The sequence below is a fragment of the Struthio camelus genome, chromosome 2, assembly GCF_040807025.1.
Source record: "Struthio camelus isolate bStrCam1 chromosome 2, bStrCam1.hap1, whole genome shotgun sequence".
Lineage (NCBI taxonomy): Eukaryota > Metazoa > Chordata > Aves > Struthioniformes > Struthionidae > Struthio > Struthio camelus.
The window spans coordinates 1590730-1608388 of NC_090943.1; the positions used below are offsets into that span (position 1 = coordinate 1590730).

The following is a 17659-nucleotide window of genomic DNA, read 5'->3' on the forward strand; positions in this document are numbered from 1 at the left end:
CAGCGGCCCCACCGCCAAGATTTACCCCTGAGGGCATGTGTTTCGGTGGCCCTGCTGCGTAGCTCCCGTGGCAGGCCTGGGCCCCAGGCTGCAGCGTGAGCTGGAGTCGCAGGCGCCGGCTAATTCTGCTGCCCAACAAGGAGCTCTTCATAAAACCTGTGTCCCGGCTCGCATTTCCCTCCTGTAGCTCTAGCTCCAGATCTCACCAGAATAAACATGCTGAAGGGTGGGGGCCGCTTCCTATGAGACACCCAATAAAGTGTTTTTTGAAATCTCCGTGTGTTGTGAAATGCTGGGAAAGCGCAGCATGCCGTGAATACTTTACTGGGGTCTAACGATGTTGCAAACTGTTTTGCCTTAACTCCTCTCGCTCCCAATAGCCTCTGGAGCTTTGGCAGGGGGGAGAGCGTTGAGCCTCCTGCGTGAGCCGCTCCTTGAAGGTTTAATTCTGGGTGAGGGTGCTTTACTTGAGCTTAGTACTCGCTTAACACCCTCCCCTGGCCTCTCCTTTACACCAAGAGCTTTCTGCAGCGCAGGCCAGGAGAGCATGAGGTACCTGCTCATCGAGCTCTGCTGCTGCAAGCTATCAGCCCTTGCAGAGGACTGACTTTGGCCTCTGAGACTTATTCCTCAGCTGGTGGCTGGTCTCCAGCAATGAAGAGAGGTAGATCATTCTCCTGCTCCATAGTGGGCAAGTGCTAAAATAGCTACTGGGGTCAGTGAAATCCCTGTTACTTGTTTTCTTAGCCTCCAACAGGAATGGCATCAGAGATGTGAATCATCTTGGTACGCATACAAGCTCAGGAGAAAGAGAAGTTGTTTCTTTTTGGGGTCCTCTCCCAAAAGAGAAATTAGCCTGGGAGAGTGGGTTATCTGATGCAGGTTTAGTTGCTCTGTTTCTGGGGAGAAGGGGTCCAAGGTAATCAGCGCAGCAGTAACGGGGTTATAGTCAGCAGGCATTAGCGGTGCGTTCTGTTTGGTGCGGCAAGAGGTCACAAATAACCCATCTAGAGCGAGAAGCTGCCTTGGGCTCTTCCCTAATCTTGTCTACCTCTTGCTGATTGGTGGTGCCCAGCTTTACCTCCTAGTGGAAGGAAAACCAGAAAGCTGGGAGAAACTATAATATATTCCCATGACTCACCAATATAGGCTATTTCCGATGTCCCTTGACTCCTCCTTGCCAGTCTCCCTTTTCCAGTTGGCCAAATGTAGGTGAACGTATAGCAAGTGAGCTAGGTCTTCTAAAAAAACGCAAGCTAGCCACAGCTGCCCTTCTTTATGGAGCAGGATCCCCTGCCTGATCACGTACATGCTTAGCGGGCTAAGCCTTTCGATAAGATATTGTCTCTCAATTAGTCAAGTCCTAAATGCTCCATTAAGCAGCTTGAGTTGCGGTGGGGTCTCTGAACTTAGCGTCAGCAGCAGAAGGCACGGGGAGGTGACCATGTGTGCCTTCCTCTGCCAGGAGCTACGGGACTCCTCAAAGTGCCCAGCCATGGGTGGCCTTGTGTGTTTGTGTAGCCACTTCTCTACCGCTTTTCCTACCTTTAAAACATGAATGCTTTTGAACAGCAAGCGACATAGCGTGCTGCAGTGAGGTCCCTGTGGACATCTGCTCATGTGAGGCGGTGGCTCACTGCCGGCCCTGGCTTCTTCCCCTGCCAGCAGGGTTGTGGAGCAGGATGCAGGCACGGATGCAGGGATGCAGCGATCCTTGTAAAATAAGCTGTGTCATGCCAGCTGAGCCCCTGCTCCCCATCCCAACGCATCTTCTGTTGCAGCACGCCAGCTCGTCTCCAAACCTGCCGCCTTGGTGACCAGGACGAAACGCAGGGAGGTGGACTGGGAGATGACAGCTTCAGAGACTGTAAACCTGGGCAAGGAGGGGGGAAAAAAAGAAAACTGACTTTGCTGTATGAATTTCAAGGAGAAATGAGATCCTTCTCTCCGAAAATGTAATAACTTGTCGGAAACTAGGTGCTAGCTGTATCCTGCAAGAGTCTAGGACTGGCTGCTTTCACATCCTCTGCTGGTTCCTGAGGGAAAGCTGACAAACTCAGATGCAAAAATAATCTCATCAGGCTGCTAGTCCCGGATAGTCTCTACCTATCTGTTGCTTTGCATGTTTTAAGGGCACTATTGATAGGCAGCTGTCCATCACAGGAGTTGCCCGGTGGGAAGCCTACCGGAGGAGTTTGCTGGTGTAAAGCCAGCTCTGTGCAAGCACCAAGGGCGTATAGTTCTCTATCAACCTGGCAGACCTTCAAGTGTTTCTTCTATAGCTGACCTTCTTTTTGTCTCTGCTTAACGGGTAGATTTCATTGGGGAAATTACTCGGGTTGGCTTTTTAATTTGATTCTCTGTCTGTGAAATTAGCAACTTGTTTTCATTAATCCTCTGAGTCTGACTCTTCAGTTCATGTTTGAACCCTGCAAGGCTCATCTAAACACTTCTCTCTTTCCCAGAGTGCCATCTGGGAGGTCTTGTGTCAGGCATGGAGCTCTTAGCCTCTTTTTCAAAGATTGACAATCTTTCTTTTTGCTTGTCCTTTCAAACGTGAACAAGAAATTTAAGGAGTAGAAATCTAGGCTCTGAAAAAACTTTACAGCACTAGGTCTCAGTCAGCTTGGTAGACCTTGAAGAACGAAGTAGTCATGAAACAGCTAAACATTGGAGGGGAAACCCAGGTTAAAGCCCCCTGTGATTTGGGAATATTTCCACCGTCAGTGTGTCTATTTGCAAATGCAGGGTCTAGGAACAAAGAGTGTTGGCAGATTTGCATGGGTGTAGGGCTTCTGATGGTGGGGACATATGTGGCTGGGAGCTGGGAAAGGAATTGAGCTTAGTGAAGTTAGAGGAGCTTTTGTGCACCAGCCCGAAGGGAATGTTGTTCCTATTGCATGAAGCTGGCCCTGCTTGCTGAGCAGACATAAAAGTGAAGATGACTCTCTGTAAACACTTCTCTTTTCTTTTCCCCCTTTCTGAAACTTGTTGGTTCTTACCAGCAGCTTTATTTTTTACTGTTACTGCCTGCATGCATATATAACAGAAGGAAACTGTGGTTTTTTTGCTTCCTGGACGCATTCTTGTAGAAGAGTGAAAGCTAGCAGGTTTGCCTAGCTCTTCAGCGTGATCTGGGAGGTTCAAGAGCCCCTGAAAACACAGTAGCAGCTTCTCTTTCACCTGGAGGTGTCTTTGGTGAGCCATCGAAGGACCTGCACTAACAAGCTTTGCTTCTGCTCTCTCTAACTGGGTACCTACATGGAGAACGAGGTAGGTTTTGGATTTATATAAGCGCTGAGAACCATGGAAGCCGCTCTGATGTTGTTCCGCATTGAGTCATGCTGTTTTATGCCTGCTCCTTGAATTTGGACCCTCAAAACTGCAGCACCCGGGCTGTTTCTGGCTTTGAGGAGAATCTGCAGTTCTCCTGCAGGGCCCAGGCGACCGGCTGTAGCCAGGGTGTGCAGGTGAGTTGGGAACGAGGGTAGTTCTGGAGTGTCCCCCTAGCTCGTGGTGGCTGCCTGAAGTCAGGAGGGGAAAGCTGGAGTTTCTTCTGCCTTTGGTGGAGCGGGTCAGATCTGTGCAGTCACGAAGAGGAAAGCTGAGCGGCTCCAGCGCCATCGGCGTCCTGCTGGAAGAAGGGGTGTCTGGGACCGTTCTGGATACAGCGCTGGCTGGCACTGACTGCAGATTTCTGTGCCTCCCTGCTTTTGATTTTGATTTCTGAAAGATTCTGTTGTGACTAGTCTTTACACAGCAGCATCTGAAGTTTGGTCTTGGATGCTCTCATATTCGGTTTTTTATAAGCGAGCTCCTCCTGAACTTCCTTGTGCCTTGTTGCCTCAGAGAGAAGTGCCAGGAAGCCTGGCACCGTCCGTCGTGTTTTACCGCTTCTGGCGCTTCTGGGCTTGGCCAAGAGGCTGGTTGCTGGCAGGTTTTTCTGCTCTCTGGAGGAATTGTACCCTAGCCCCTCGATGGGCACCAGCTGGATTTCGTATCGTGAGGGGGTGGCATTCGTCTTTTGGAGTCCGACTTAGCGGAGGAGGGATGCACCATCTTTGAAATCGGCAGTGCTTGGTGGGGCTGTTCGCTGGTCCTGCTGGTATAAAGGCAGAGCTGTTTAACAAGGACAGGTACAGTATCATGTAGCTGTTTCTTCTGTCCCTTTTGTCTTATAAACTCCCTCTATTTTTGTCTCCCCTGGCACACCCTGGTAGAAGGGAAGTTTTTCAGGGCAGGGCTGTCCCTGACGTCCTTGCGGTGCCTGGCTCAGTCTGGGATTTGGTAAATACTATTAGAACAGGAGCTTTTCTGTACAATTTTCCAGTCCTACTCTAATGTTTCCAATCGTTTTGGTCTCTCTTTGATCTCACTTGGTCGCGTAGATCTCTCATGCTTGTCTAAATTGAGAAAAGAAGCCTAATGAAATTGAGCCATCAGTCCTGCTTAGCGCTCTTAGCCACAGGCTTTTTGCCTCAATAAACATGATAGGCAGGAGCTCGGAGACACGACTGGGTTAAAGACCTTTTCAAAGTGTCACATGTCAGCGGAGCTGTGGGAAACTATCTGTCTGTGCCCTCTCAGCGTGCCGCAATTGAAGATAAAAAGCGTTAGCGACAAAAGAGGTTAAAGCTGCTGCTGTCTGATGGGGGCAGGTCAGAAGCGTGCAGTCGGGGCTGCACGTGAAGCTGCTCTGGGTAGATCACGGGTGGGTGGAATCCGCCTCCAAACTCATGTGTTACAGCAAGATTCAAGCTGCTCAGAGGAAGGGTCCACAGCAGCTGATTGTGATCATGGTTTCCAGGGAATGGTCCTTCCTGGGTGGACACTGGCAAGAGATGGGGCTGCGTTGGCTGTTTGAGGCTGCAAAGTACGTTACAGTTTTCTGCAAAGTGCGAGATCTGGGAGCGCTTTGTTTGTGTTTAATTAAACTCACCTTTCAAAGCATCCTTTCTGCCTCCGCAGATCTTTTCAGTCCACTGTTTGCCTTTTATTAAAGTTAGGAAAGCCCAAGCGTGATTGACCTGGCGGTGGCCATTTCTCCAGGACGCCTGCCAGAGGTCAGCAGAAAGCTTCACTGCTGACCGCCTTGCTGCCGCGCTGAACCTGCAGCTCGCCGAGGTGCCGGGCCCTCGGATGCGCTACGCTGGCCCGCGGGACGGGGCAGCCAGAGCCGGGAGCGCATGCTGCATCGGAGCCGCAGACCTGGAGATGCCGCAGACCTGGAGATGCCGCAGCTGAGGAGCTCTTCCTTTCCATTCGAGACTGCAGGATGGACGATCCTGCTGATGTGGATCCCGAGCGCTGGATCTGCCTGTGTATAAACATCTGCCGAGCCTGCTAAACTTAGAAATGAAGACGTTCGTCTGTGCTCCTGGTCATCTAACAGTAGGGCAGGCTGATGCCGAGCTCGGTGCGCAGCTACTGCTCTTCAGCCTCTGCAGTGACTTTTCAGGCAGTGTGTAGGGCTGCAGCTGCCCGCCCCGTGCCATGGGAGAAGGACGGTGATGATGCTCCCTCTATAGCTGGGAATCTGTGTTTGCACACTGTCATCGGCCGGGCTACCGTGTTGGCTTGGAAACTCTGGCTGTTGGGTGGAAATTGGCTCAGGCTTTTTTGAAAGCAGCACTCGATGGTTTGGGGACCACAAAGCCCTTTTTTCAGTCTTGTAGTCGTCGTTTGTGCGTCTCCTCCGATACTCAGGCTGCACACGGAGGCGTTCCCCTATGCCTGCAACGTGGTCGGTCACCTAATCATAAAATATTGGCACCGGCTAACGTGGGGAAAAAGGCAAGTTCGCTGGAAACCTGCCCCTTGAGCACCACTACAGCGGCCTAAATGTTATTTGCAGGCATCTGTAGAGCATCTCCAGCTCAGGCTTTCAGCCTTAAACACTAGTGTAAAACCGTTTGCAGAGGGCAGGACTGTGCAAGCCTGGAAGGGCAGAACCTGTGATAAAGGAGCTGCAGACCGGAGAAACACCCGTGGCTAAACCATGCCAGAGCCCCGGGAGGGCCGGCTGCCTCGCTGCGACCGCGTGTGGGCCCGGGTGATGCCCCTGGGTGCGGGCCCTGGGACGGCAGGGAGCCCTGGGACGGCTTTGAGTGCTTTGTTTGGCAAAGTCTTGTGGTCGTGAGGACACCGTGTGATGCTTTCTGCCCGGGCAGCGGCCGTGTTTACTCTGAGCGCTGCTGCTGCCTTTGGCTCCCTTGCTAGATCCCAGCGTTCGTCTCAGTCTGTTGGGGACCGCTGGAGCCGGTGTGTATATATATGCTTTATAGATATGATAGATGCGTGGGTGAAAACAGTCAAATACATAGATGAGATTGTTTCTTCCAAACTGCGTTCACTAGTGAAGTGAATAAAGCCATATGCTTTGCCATAAAATCCAGCGGGCACCACGCTGTACCTTTGCCTTTTGCCTTTGCCTGTTTTTAACGGGTAGGCTCAACCTGACCGCGCCGTTATCTGCAGGTTCGGATATGCTTTTCCACTTCCTGCTCTTTGTGCAAGCTTTTTCTTTGATGGAGTTTCTTGCCTTTAGCCCTCTGCCTACAGTTGCGATTGTTTGCTCTGCTTTTATGCCGGCTGCTCCGTAAAGAGCATCAAAAAGAATCCAGCGAAATCGGATCGTGAAAGCAGCACCCGCTGCCAAGTGGTTTGGGGAAATCCCACCTCGTGGCTTTGATTCTTGCCCTGCATCTGTGAGCCGGCTCCGATCGTTTCTTTTATGCAAACCTATCCTGGGCGGTGCTGGTGCTGGGAGAGCCGGGGAAGAACAAGCGGGTTGCGCTCGGCTCTGCCGGCCGCCGGGACGCTTCGCTGCGCTCGACGCTGGTGTCAGGGGTTTCGTAAAGCGAGGGCTCGGATTGGGACGGTCCCCTCCTGCCCCATCTCCCCTGAGGCCTCGGACAAACTTGCAGCACGCCTGCCTTTTCGCCTTTGGAAACCGTCGTGGCGCGTTGTGCTCCTGGGAGGAGGAAGCACCTGCTGCAAATATGTGGGTGAATCATAAAATTGCATGCCTGCTGAAACAAAGAGGAAGCGTACAGTTTTGCATGTGGCCACGGCTCAGTTACTGTTACAGCTCTTACTCTGAGTGTATATATAAATATATATATGTATATATATTTTATTCTTAACCGGAAATATTGTAAATCATCACTTTGGGGTGAAAAAAGGCCAGTCTTGGTAACTGACACTTGTCAACGCTTACATTCTTGCAACACATCCCTGGAAGGGGGTTTGCACCGGATGATCATGCAACTGTGGATTCCTAGCCGGAAAACAGGATCCAGCGTGTCGATGGGGGTGGTTTTGGCTCATAGAACTGGGCTATGAGTTCTGCGTAAAAATGCATCACTAATGCAGTTTCTGGCTGTTTCGGAGCTGGTGTCACAGCGCAGAGAGGAGGCCGAAGGCTGTGCTCGGCTGGACGCATCCCTTGGCCCGTGTGTGCGTGTGCGTGTCGCGTCTCACGGAGACCTTAACCCTAACCGCCGCTGTTTCTGTTTCTGCCAGCAGCCTGGAATAGTGTCCCCTTTCAAACGAGTCTTCCTGAAGGGTGAGAAAGGTCGGGATAAAAAGGCCCAGGAGAAGGTTACGGAAAGACGACCTCTTCATACAGTCGTGGTGTCCTTGCCTGATCGCGTTGAACCAGACATACTGTTGAATGACTACATTGAAAAAGAAGTGAAGGTAACTTCGGCCTGTCTGGGACTGGGCTCTTCCCTCTCTTCTACGTTCCTCCTCTTAGGCCTAAGGGCTGTGTAGTTACATCACCCACTGCAAAAGAGCTTCCCCAGTAATTTTTTTCTACTAAAGGTATTGAAATCGTACCCTAAATTCACTTGAAAAGGTCGCAGCTCTTCTCTGAGTGAGTGCGTTTTCCCCAGGCAGCAAAGGCCTGGTACTGAGGTGTGCATTCGACTGGAAAATGCAGCTCTTTCACTTTCTTTTCCCTGCTTGCGATGCTGCAGCTCCTTGCCGCTGTGCACAGGATGTTGCCAAACAGTGCAGTGCTGTTGTTGTCCTCTTAGCCTGCCCCGGGGCTTCCCATCGTGTCAGCATCTAGATGAAAATGTCGGGTGCTCCCTGGGCTTTCGGACCTGCTGCTCTGCTTTTCTGTCCCTCTCTGTCTCTGTTGATAAATTACTTTTCTCTGCAGTTTCTGGAGAACAGGCCTTGTGTGTGGTTTTCTGCTTCCTGATTTCATCTCCTTTCAGGTATCGGTCGCAAAGAAGTGCGCTCAGCTGTTCTTATTTTTTTAGCTCCTGTAAAATGTTTTGGGATGCAGCCTGTAGGAAAGATGCTGCACGGAGTCACTATCTAATCCCACAGGCCTAACCCAAAGGGAACGAACACTCGCTGGTAACTGCAGAAGCTGAATGGACAGTGCAGCTATGTGTAAGCTCTGGATTCATGGCATCTCCCTTCAGCTAGCAGTGGGAATAGATGGATATAGATGTAGTGTTAGGCCTACTTAAAAGCATGAGAGATCTTTCATACTGAGGTGCTCTCTAGCGCCTTCTAAACAGGGGCTTAGGGCACCAGCCATTTGGCAGTGCCCTTTGCACTGAGCCAGTGGTGGTCCTTCTTCCAGTAGCTAATGAGCTGGGGGCCCTACTTAGGGTGTGTGTCCTGTGGTAATGGTTTGGTTCTTCTTTCCCAGTATTTAGGCCAACTAACGTCCATCCCAGGGTACCTGAATCCCTCCAGCCGCACTGAAATACTGCACCTGATAGATAATGCAAAGGTGAGCGCTCAGCCCTTCGGACAGCTCTTGAATGAATCCCTGTAGTTCTCCCATCAGTGTCGTCTTTATCTAAGATATATGCACAGCCCTGTGGAGGGGGAGGCCGCTCTGAAGACGAAAAGACTTGCGGAGCTTCTCCAGGGCTAGGTCCTATCTGACTGATGTCCTCCCTTGCGGTGTTACAAATATGGCTTGGTGAACAGCCGGCACTCTGTTAGCTGGGGCAGTGCAGGGCTAGGGTCCCCTGGGCAACGGGAAGATCCAGGCAAGCCGCACGCTGTTGGAGCTAGCAAACGAGGAGTACAACGCAGAGAAAAGCATGGGGTAACTCAGGAAATCTCTTGGATTAAGCGGAGCGTACAGTGTGGGCCCTGCTGGGCCTATCTGCCTGCCACAGGGCAGCATGGGTGTCTCTGAGCTGCCTCCTAGTTGTGGGAAGGTGTTTTAGATCTAGAGCAGCTTCCCAGGGAGCTGCCTGCGTCCGCCGTTATAGACCCTGCTGGCCTGAGCTGGGTTCACACCCCTCTTCATTAGTTAACTGAAGGTCATGGGTATTTACCGTTAGCAAGAAGCCCCAGAACACATGACATGCAGATAGATGAAGGGATGGGGGAGGAAGATTCGCCTCCTTCTGAGAAGAGGGCCTCCTCCTTGTTACCTGACCGTTACCAGAGGGGAAGCAGTTCACGTTTTAACGGAAACGTCTTTGTTTTAGAGAGCGCATCAGCTCCCAGGACAGCTGACTCAAGAACACGATGCTGTGATCAGTCTGTCTGCCTATAACATCAAGCTGGTGTGGAGGGATGGAGAAGACCTCATCCTCAGGGTCCCCATCCATGACATCGCATCTGTTTCCTACATCCGGGATGACTCCTCTCACTTGGTAGTGCTGAAAACAGGTAGGTTGTGGCCAACATGGGCAGGCCGTAGCTGTGTGTTTTGGGGTTGTGTAAATGAAAGCTAGGTCCTCCTCTCCTTGGCCTTCAGGGGTTGGTGGTAATTGGCACTGTGGTGTTGGGAGCCAGAGATGCTGGCAAGGGGATATTTTGATACCAGAGATGGCGCTCGGGGGATTGGTGTATAGGTTTTAAAAAGCAGGTGACTGCATTGCTGTGGGGCTGTTGAGGAACAGAGCCTGGTAACAGCTAGTACTGTCGGTAGGGCAGCAGCCGCCCTGACCAGCAACGGGACCGAGTTGACGTTAGATGAGAAGAGAAGAGTAATTGTCATCCCTTCTCCTGCATTGGGTTGTTTCAGTCCAGTCTTTTCTAGAACACGTTGTTAACTCCTCGTGTGTGCACTGGGGCAGCACTAGGCTTTACATGCATTTCCCAAGAGTGCCGTGGCTCGCAAAAGTAAGATCATGCTGGGAAAGACGAAGGGGTGTTGGAGTTGGGCCAGGTGTTCGGCTGTGTCTGGAGGTAAAGTGCAGGCCCATGTCTGGCTTAGAAATTCCTGCCGTGCTCCTGCACTCCAGCAACTGTCAAACCCGAAATGAGAGCTGTCATTTAGACTTTTAGGGAAGCCTGATCTTAAAGTATAATAGTTGATTCTGCATTGCCTGTACTGCTCCAGTCTGTGGGGTCCTCTGTGGATGTCCCATCATCTGCTTCGGGCTGGGGAAGGCAAGGAGAGCAGATAAAGACAGTTCTGCTAGCTTGGTCCCCACGGGAGTCTGACCTGTGCTGCTCTTTGCAACACAGCACCCTTGGACTGGTTAGTTGGAGGATTTCGTATCTGTGTTGGGTGTTTAAATGCTCGTGTTGAATAACTGTGATGACACCCAGCGCTTTGGACGCACAAATGCAGGTGGTTGGGTGACTGTGACATGGGACTGTGCTGCTTCTGAACTGAACCGTTGTATCGGGCCGTGGCACGCTCTGGGCTTGTTGCCGATGATGCGTTTTTTTTGCGTTTGTGACAGGCTGAGGGTGGCCACGTAGTGAATTAGCCTAGCCCAGCTGACGAGCAGTAATTTGTGAGGGGCCTTGCAGTCACCTCTCTGTTCCCTTAGACTGCAGGGAGGAACTGGGAAGAGAGGTCATTTCCTAGGGCATGTGAAAAAGACTTTAACTGCTTTGACTTGACAGAGGTGGGAAAGGTGTCTTAGGGCGAGACTTGTGCCCAGTCAAGCTGGGAGTTAGTGCAAAGGCAGGAGAGCAGTACTTGTTGTGGGTCTCCTGTAAAAACTGGAGAGGGCTCCGGGAGTCTGTCCCTAGCAGCTCTGCACGTGTTCAACTTACCTAAGTCATTTTTTTTGTCTGAAGTGTTTAGGGAAGGCTGAGGTTGTAACGGCAGAGACTTATTGGATTATAAATGCTGTGACAGCAAAGGGCAGTCTAAAGAGAGTGACTTGCCAGGTTGTAATTCTGTTGATGGATTTTTTCTGGCTGTCTAAGCCATGGAAATGAAGGCAGCGATTTCTGAAGTCGTCAGAAAGTTCTCTAAATTATAGCCTCTTGATTCAAATGCTTTGGCCTTATGCAGCATTCAGGTGGAGTTCCCAGGCTCCTCAGAGCTCCCTCCTCCAGGGTGTTTTCTTCTGGCTGTGGGATGGAGCGCTCTCCTTTTTTGAGGGCTGCGCTGTCCCCACAGGCAGGCGGGGTTGGTGGCAGGGCTGGTTTGCTGAACCGCCCGAAAGCCTGACTGCGCTCCAGCCCGTCCCCTACGCTCTGCCCCTTGCCCTTGGGCAGCCTCAGTGGCTGGGACGCCCCGTCTCAGGCCTAGTCGCCGGAGTGAGGGGACAGGGGCGCTGCACACAGCTGTGGGGCGTGCTGCTGGGCATGGCCTGCCCCGGCCCCGCTTCCCGCTGCCGCGCTGGGAAATCCTCCAGGAAGCAGCAGCAGAGCAGCGTGGGGACAGGGACAGCGAGGCCTCCAGCCTGGTGGCACAGAGGAGCTGCAACCCGAGTGGCAGCCTCCAGGAGAAATGGGGTCGGGGTGAGATTCCCTGCTTGGCTTAGGCAACTCTGACGAACATGCTTTGCTGTCACCACCTTCCGAGCGGCAAGGATTTAGGAACCTTCTCAAGCCACGTCCGATGTCTCTGAGTATGGCTGTCCCCTGCGTGCCGAGCCTGTCCCAAGAGCGCTGCCAGGGGCACGGTGCCGCGCAGCACGAGGGTGCAGCCTCTGAGTCCCAGCTTGCCTGGCCGAGGGTGGAGGACAGCAAGCAAGGAAGGCAGCTGAGGGAGGGCTGAACGTTACCTGAACGGTGCTTGGTTTTCCCCAAGTTACCTGTCCCCACACGGTTCTGTTCACCTGGCAATTTTGGCTTTCAGTGCACGGAAACCTCTTGAGCTGAGGCCCAGCCCAAGCCCATGAAGGAATAATACCATGTCAGTCTGATGCGGCTGTGCAGCCGCTCTGCTGGGCGGGTACAAAAGCAGCTTTGTGCATGCTGGATGTGAGCTGTTAGTGCAGCTCCAGGCTGTTCAGAAGGTAGCTCGGCGTGCCAGGATACATTTCTCTTTTCTCCCCCACCTCAGCCTTTCCATGACGACTTCTCTGTTTCTCAGCTCAGGACCCCGGGATCTCCCCAAGCCAGAGTCTTTGTGCCGAAAGCTCCAAGGCGCTTACTTCGGGCTCGCTGTCCGAGAGTGGGGTAGTACCTGTCGAAGCTTGCTGCTTGGTGGTCCTGGCTACGGAGAACAAAGTAAGATTCAAACACTAAACTGTTTCTCTGTCCCACATTGAGATTGCTTCCAGAGTCACTCGGGAACTGCCGTTTATAACGTGAATGGGACCACAGGGAGGTTTTTGGCCTTTAACCTGGGGTGGCCACAACCTCTTAGGTTGGCAGCAGAGAACCAAGAGCCCCAGGCTGGCCTCTCTCATGACTGACAACTAGCACGCTCTGATCTTCACCTCACCAAGTGTCCCCTCTCTCTCATGACCAGGAGCGTACCTGGCTGCAGGTTGTGTGACAAACATAGGCTCAGTCGTGACAAGGAGGGTCTGGGATATGGGTCAGGAGGCAAGCCGTGCACTGCTAGGAGAGCTCTTGCAGGCTCTGCCCTGGCCTCTGGGGCAGGAGGTAAGTCAGAGGCGGCCTGCAGCCCGTTGCTTGGATGCCCTTGATGGAAGTGTCTGTTAGTGACCCTTGGTTGGTGACGCAAACCTGTGAGGGTGTCCTGGCTTTAGAGGAACTGCCCTGGTTTGCATGCGGCTAAGCTGAGGCCTGGCGCCGTGTGAACTGTACGCAGGCTCTTCCATGTGTTTAGGCAGCCTCCAAGATGGGAAGGACCAGGGCCCTGGAAATGTGGAGTTGTGCAGCCCCTTCTCCCTGCACCCAAAATCCTGGCTTTCGTGGGAGAAACTTCCACTGCTGCCTGGAGCATTCTCTCCGCACAGGGTGTGAGTCGGGCTCCATTGGCACACGAGGTGCTCCGTAGAGGAGGAAACTTGGTCCCTGCCCCAGCCTCATGAGCTAGTTCCAACACGAGATGATATCAGAGGATGGTTTTCCCTTGTTTGTGGTGCCGACTGTCCAGCTCCTTCTCCGGTAGCAGGCGATCTGTGAAGACAACTGAATCTCTTCCACATAGGATTTGCTAACCAGGATGTTCCCCTGGTGCTGATCTGGAAACTTGTTTTCTCCAGGATCCGGATGCGGAGATTTTGATCTCTGCCTGTGTGCTCCCCTTTCTACAGCAGGAGCCTTAAGGGTGGAGTTTCTCACTCTTCATTTTCAGTTTTATTATCTGTAGCACTCTCTGGGGTGATGGCAGCTATTTGGGATGTAGGTTATAACAGAACAAATGTAGCAAAGTAGCTACAGTCCCAGGGAACTGAACCAAGGAAGGAGAATAGGACAGAGCATGGATGTGAAATCTTCATGTTATTTAATAGCTGTGAGTTGGTTGTTCAGATGATGGAGCATCTGATCTTCTGTTGCCTCAGGCTGCTTGGTAAAAGAGAGCTGAGGTGTTTCTCAGCGTTGCGGAAGGGTGATGAGGAGTGATACGTTTCACGAGTTCATCTTCTCTAGCGCTGAGGAAAACCACTTGCGGCAAAGGAGCAAAGTTAGCTCACAGGCTGCTGTGAGGTCGTGGCGAGGGGAAGCTGGCAGCAAGCTCCAAGATGCCAGACCTGTCGCCCCCAGACCTAGTCACCCTGCAGGTCCAGGGCAGCGTCCCACATCTTGGACGAGCGGGTTCCCTTTCCTCACTGGGGAGCCAACAGCCTAATAAATGCCAGGTACCCTGCTGTCCCGCGTGGCACGTCCACTTTGGAGAGCTGAAGATGAAGGCCGTTGCATTATCGTCTGCCTTGTACAGCCCTTTCTTTGCTCCCTCCCCAGGTGACTGCAGAGGAGCTGTGCTCACTTCTCAGCCAAGTCTTCCAGATTGTTTACACTGAGTCCACCATAGACTTCTTAGATAGAGCAATATTTGATGGGGCGTCCACGCCGACGCGACACATGTCCTTACACAGTGGTAAGTCCATGTTCTTTCTGTTTGCCTGTTTCTTACCTGAGCCTCTCCTGCCTGGGAGTCTTTCCCGTCTGCACCAGTGCCTGTTGCCTCTCTTCCTGCCACCCTCCGAAATCCAGTCAGCATCAGCCTGGCCCAGCCTGGTGGCTTCCTGTCCTGCAGGGTCATCTCTGTATTGATTGTCAGCCGTGATGCATCTCCAGTGGCATCAGCTCTGGCCCCACCTAGGGCCTTCATTTCTATTGAGTCCTGCCCTAGTGAGGGTGAGTAAAGGCAAAGATAGTGCAAGGCTTTGAGAAAAGTCCCTCCTCTGCTTTAATTGTGTATGAGGTAGAATGGCGCAAAGGATATCTCCTGCCCGGAGCTATTTCCCCAGCAGGGCTATGGGAAGCCTGAAGACATTAGATTTGGTAGGTCTGTCCTTTCTCTCCATACCCTTTGCCTTTCTCTATTCATGCTGGGTGGAAGCAGTTAATAAAATGGTGCTTTGTCCCTTTGCAGTTCTGCATCTCTGCTGAGTCTGTAACCAGCCCTGACACAGCGTTGTTCCCTCTTCCGGCACCACCTCAGCCCCAGTCCTGCAGTCTCTTTTTTGTTCCAGCTATGAATGCTGAGTCAGAAATCCGTGTTGCATAGGTCACAGGCTAGAAAAAGCGCTGCATTTCTGCTTCTCAAACTTTATGTCTTGAATATCTTCCTTGCAGATGACTCTTCTACAAAAGTGGACGTTAAAGAATCTTACGAAACAGAAGCAAGCACTTTGTAAGTTGAGAGCGAGCACTGTATAATGTGATAGCTTGGCACTTAGGGGTAACACCTTATTCATACAGCTTCAATGTCAGGTTTAAAGCAGGAACTGCTGCAGTCTGCACATTGAAAAGCTTCTGATCAGCTTGGCTGAAACATTTGACAGCATTATTTCTGTCTGTGTACAGTACCGTGGTCCCTGCTTCCTCAGCATCCTTTGCTGTATTGTTCTGTTACCACAGTTTTCCAGGGAAGCTCATATATATATTATGCGTTCAGCCGCAGGCATCATCAGGAGCGGGGGCTGTGACTTTCACAGAACTGGTTTGCCTTGGTGGACTCTTAACTAGGGTTTGGAGAAATGTTTCCACCATCTTGCCAAAAAAAAAACCCCATTATTTTGGAAACATTTTCCCTCTGGGATCAGGGTGAATGCTGAAAATGTTGAGAGCATTTGTGGACTGAAAACCTGGCACACAAACCAATTGTTTTAAGTTGATTGACATTCTTTGAGAATTTCAAATTTAAAAACAGCAAAATAAGGTATTTGCAGGTTTTTTTCTCCGCCCAAAATTTCTGAGGAAGCAATTGGAGGGGATCTTTTTCTGCACGGGCCTTCATTTTCAGCAAATCACAAAACTAATACGGTGAAACTCCCCTAGCTGTATTTCGGTCCTTCATGCACCCTCTGGAATGGAAGGCTGCAGCGGAGGGCAGCCTTTCCTGCAGTGAGAGTGTGACTACGCGTGACCCTGCGTGACCGCTCTTCCAGGCTCTCCGGTGCTGTGATCAGCAGCGGCTGCGATGCAGGTGCTGCCTGAGGAGCTCTGCACGGCTCACGATCTGTTTACCTTTCAGTTCCTTTCCAGAAACCTTGGATGCAGGTGACAACTCCCCCTCTTCTTTCTCGACACAACAGTCTCCTCACATTAAAACAGTCAGTGAGAGTGAGCTCAGCACCACAGCGACAGAGCTGCTCCAGGACTACATGATGACGGTAGGGTGTCCTCGAGGCAGCACCTGGTCGCAGGAAAGGGTGGAGGGGTCTTCTTCTCTCTAGGATGTTCGAGTGCTCTTGGGAACATGCTTGTGCCTTTGGCAGAGACTGAGCTCCATGCTGGCTTCAACTGCTTCCAGTCAGCATTGTCTGGGCCCTGCAGGTGATTTGGGTTTGTTGCCTCCTCCTTGTATAACGTGCATCCGTGTTGGCGTAGGAACTGTAGCATCTCATCCTTCTCCTTTTCGGACAAATTCTGCTTGGAGCCCCCATGGGATCCGAACACGGGCTGTCACTGTTCTCTTGCAGGACCACCCCCCCCCCACCCTGTTATCCCCTCTCACTGCGTTAGGGCATGCCACACCGCACGCAGCCCTCGAGGTCTGTCACTTCATGAGTTATAGACTCTGGATGTACTCATAGCTTGTCCCAGTTTGAAAGCTGCCAGCTCAGTAGTGGGTTGTGCCAGCCTGTCCTGCTTTCCGTTGGGGCGAGCTGGTTGATTACTGCAGCTTGGCTGGCAGGTGACTAATAGCAATAAATCGAGTTGCAATAAACCCAATTCCCAGGCTTCCCATGATCTCTTCCCCCTCCATTTTCATCAGCATTGAAAGAATGCTCCTAAAAATGAGTGATGTTTGTGATGTTCTTCTCTTCCTCAGCTACGAACGAAACTCTCTTCCCAAGAGATCCAGCAGTTTGCAATGCTCCTACATGAGTATCGCAATGGGGCTTCGATACATGAGTTCTGCATCAACTTGAAGCAGCTCTATGGGGACAGTAGGAAGTTCCTGCTCTTAGGTGAGTTTCAGCTGCCACGGATTCCTCATGGATAACAAACTGGAGAGTGAGAGCCTGCCTCGGTCTGCTCCCGGCCCCTTGGCAGGGCTGGAAGTGCCTGGTACTGATCTCTCTAAGGCATGGGCCTCTCACAAGGGCAGTTTAGCTGATGCAAGGTTGTAAAGGGGAGGGGGTGAAAGGTGCAAAGATTGCTCGGCCTCCTGTACTTGAGGTGTAGCTGAGCGAGGAGTGAGCAATCCCTTGATTCATCTCTCCTTGGAGACACCAGCTTCCCGAGGGCAGTTCAGTTCCTCTAGCTCAGGCCCCTGTCTCAGAGTGGCTCGAATCATCCCTTGAGATACTAATCTCTCCCAGCTGACTGCAGAGGGAGCTGAGACACTTGGCTTTTGTGTGGCTAAAGGTAACGACATACGAGTGTCCTCTCTTTGTGTCTCGCTTTGGCTCCGTCTGCGGCTCTCCTGCTGATTGTCTTCAGGGTTCAGGATGAGCTCCTTGGCTCCTGAAACAGTCAGCAAAGTGTGGTGTTCCCTGCTGCCCTCAGTGGCCATGTGGAACTGTGCCCAACGGCAGGATTCAGAAGGTGTTCAGAGGGACCCTGCAGGTCCGGCTTCCTTGACCGACTGTTGAGGCGAGGTGTCTGGCACCGGACAGGTCTGGTGTCAGATACGTCGTTCATGCTGGTGTGTTTAAGAGCGTGCCTCTGGGCCCGGCGTTCTCTGGAAATGACTTTGCAGTCCTGGAGGGAAGCCCAAACAGTGCTCTGCAGTGTCAGCAGCCAGACATGCCGGCACTGTTACCTGGGAGGTGAACAGGACTGTTTCATTGCCCTCAGCTAGGAGGAGGCCGCCGGCCTCGGAGGATCTTCAAGTCCCTCCTACCTCGGCTTCCCTGATTTGATTTTTGTCTTTAATAATCTGAAAGAG

General features: G+C 52.0%; 1 protein-coding gene across 6 annotated transcripts in view; it reads left to right on the forward strand.

Annotated features, from left to right (window-relative positions):
* The window catches only part of CCM2 (CCM2 scaffold protein), a 54249-nt gene that overhangs the window by 30738 nt on the left and 5852 nt on the right, over positions 1 to 17659 (forward strand). For 2 of the 6 annotated variants that reach the window (XM_068934013.1, XM_009684136.2), the window contains exons 2-9: positions 7528 to 7701; positions 8675 to 8758; positions 9474 to 9657; positions 12275 to 12411; positions 14059 to 14194; positions 14896 to 14953; positions 15797 to 15935; positions 16598 to 16736. In XM_068934013.1, the coding sequence (XP_068790114.1) occupies positions 7528 to 7701; positions 8675 to 8758; positions 9474 to 9657; positions 12275 to 12411; positions 14059 to 14194; positions 14896 to 14953; positions 15797 to 15935; positions 16598 to 16736 (1051 nt within the window). Of the gene's footprint in view, positions 1 to 3064; positions 3274 to 7524; positions 7702 to 8674; positions 8759 to 9473; positions 9658 to 12274; positions 12412 to 14058; positions 14195 to 14895; positions 14954 to 15796; positions 15936 to 16597; positions 16737 to 17659 lie in introns of those variants that run through there. The other 4 variants (XM_068934012.1, XM_009684135.2, XM_009684137.2 and 1 more) reach the window with 3 other exon arrangements.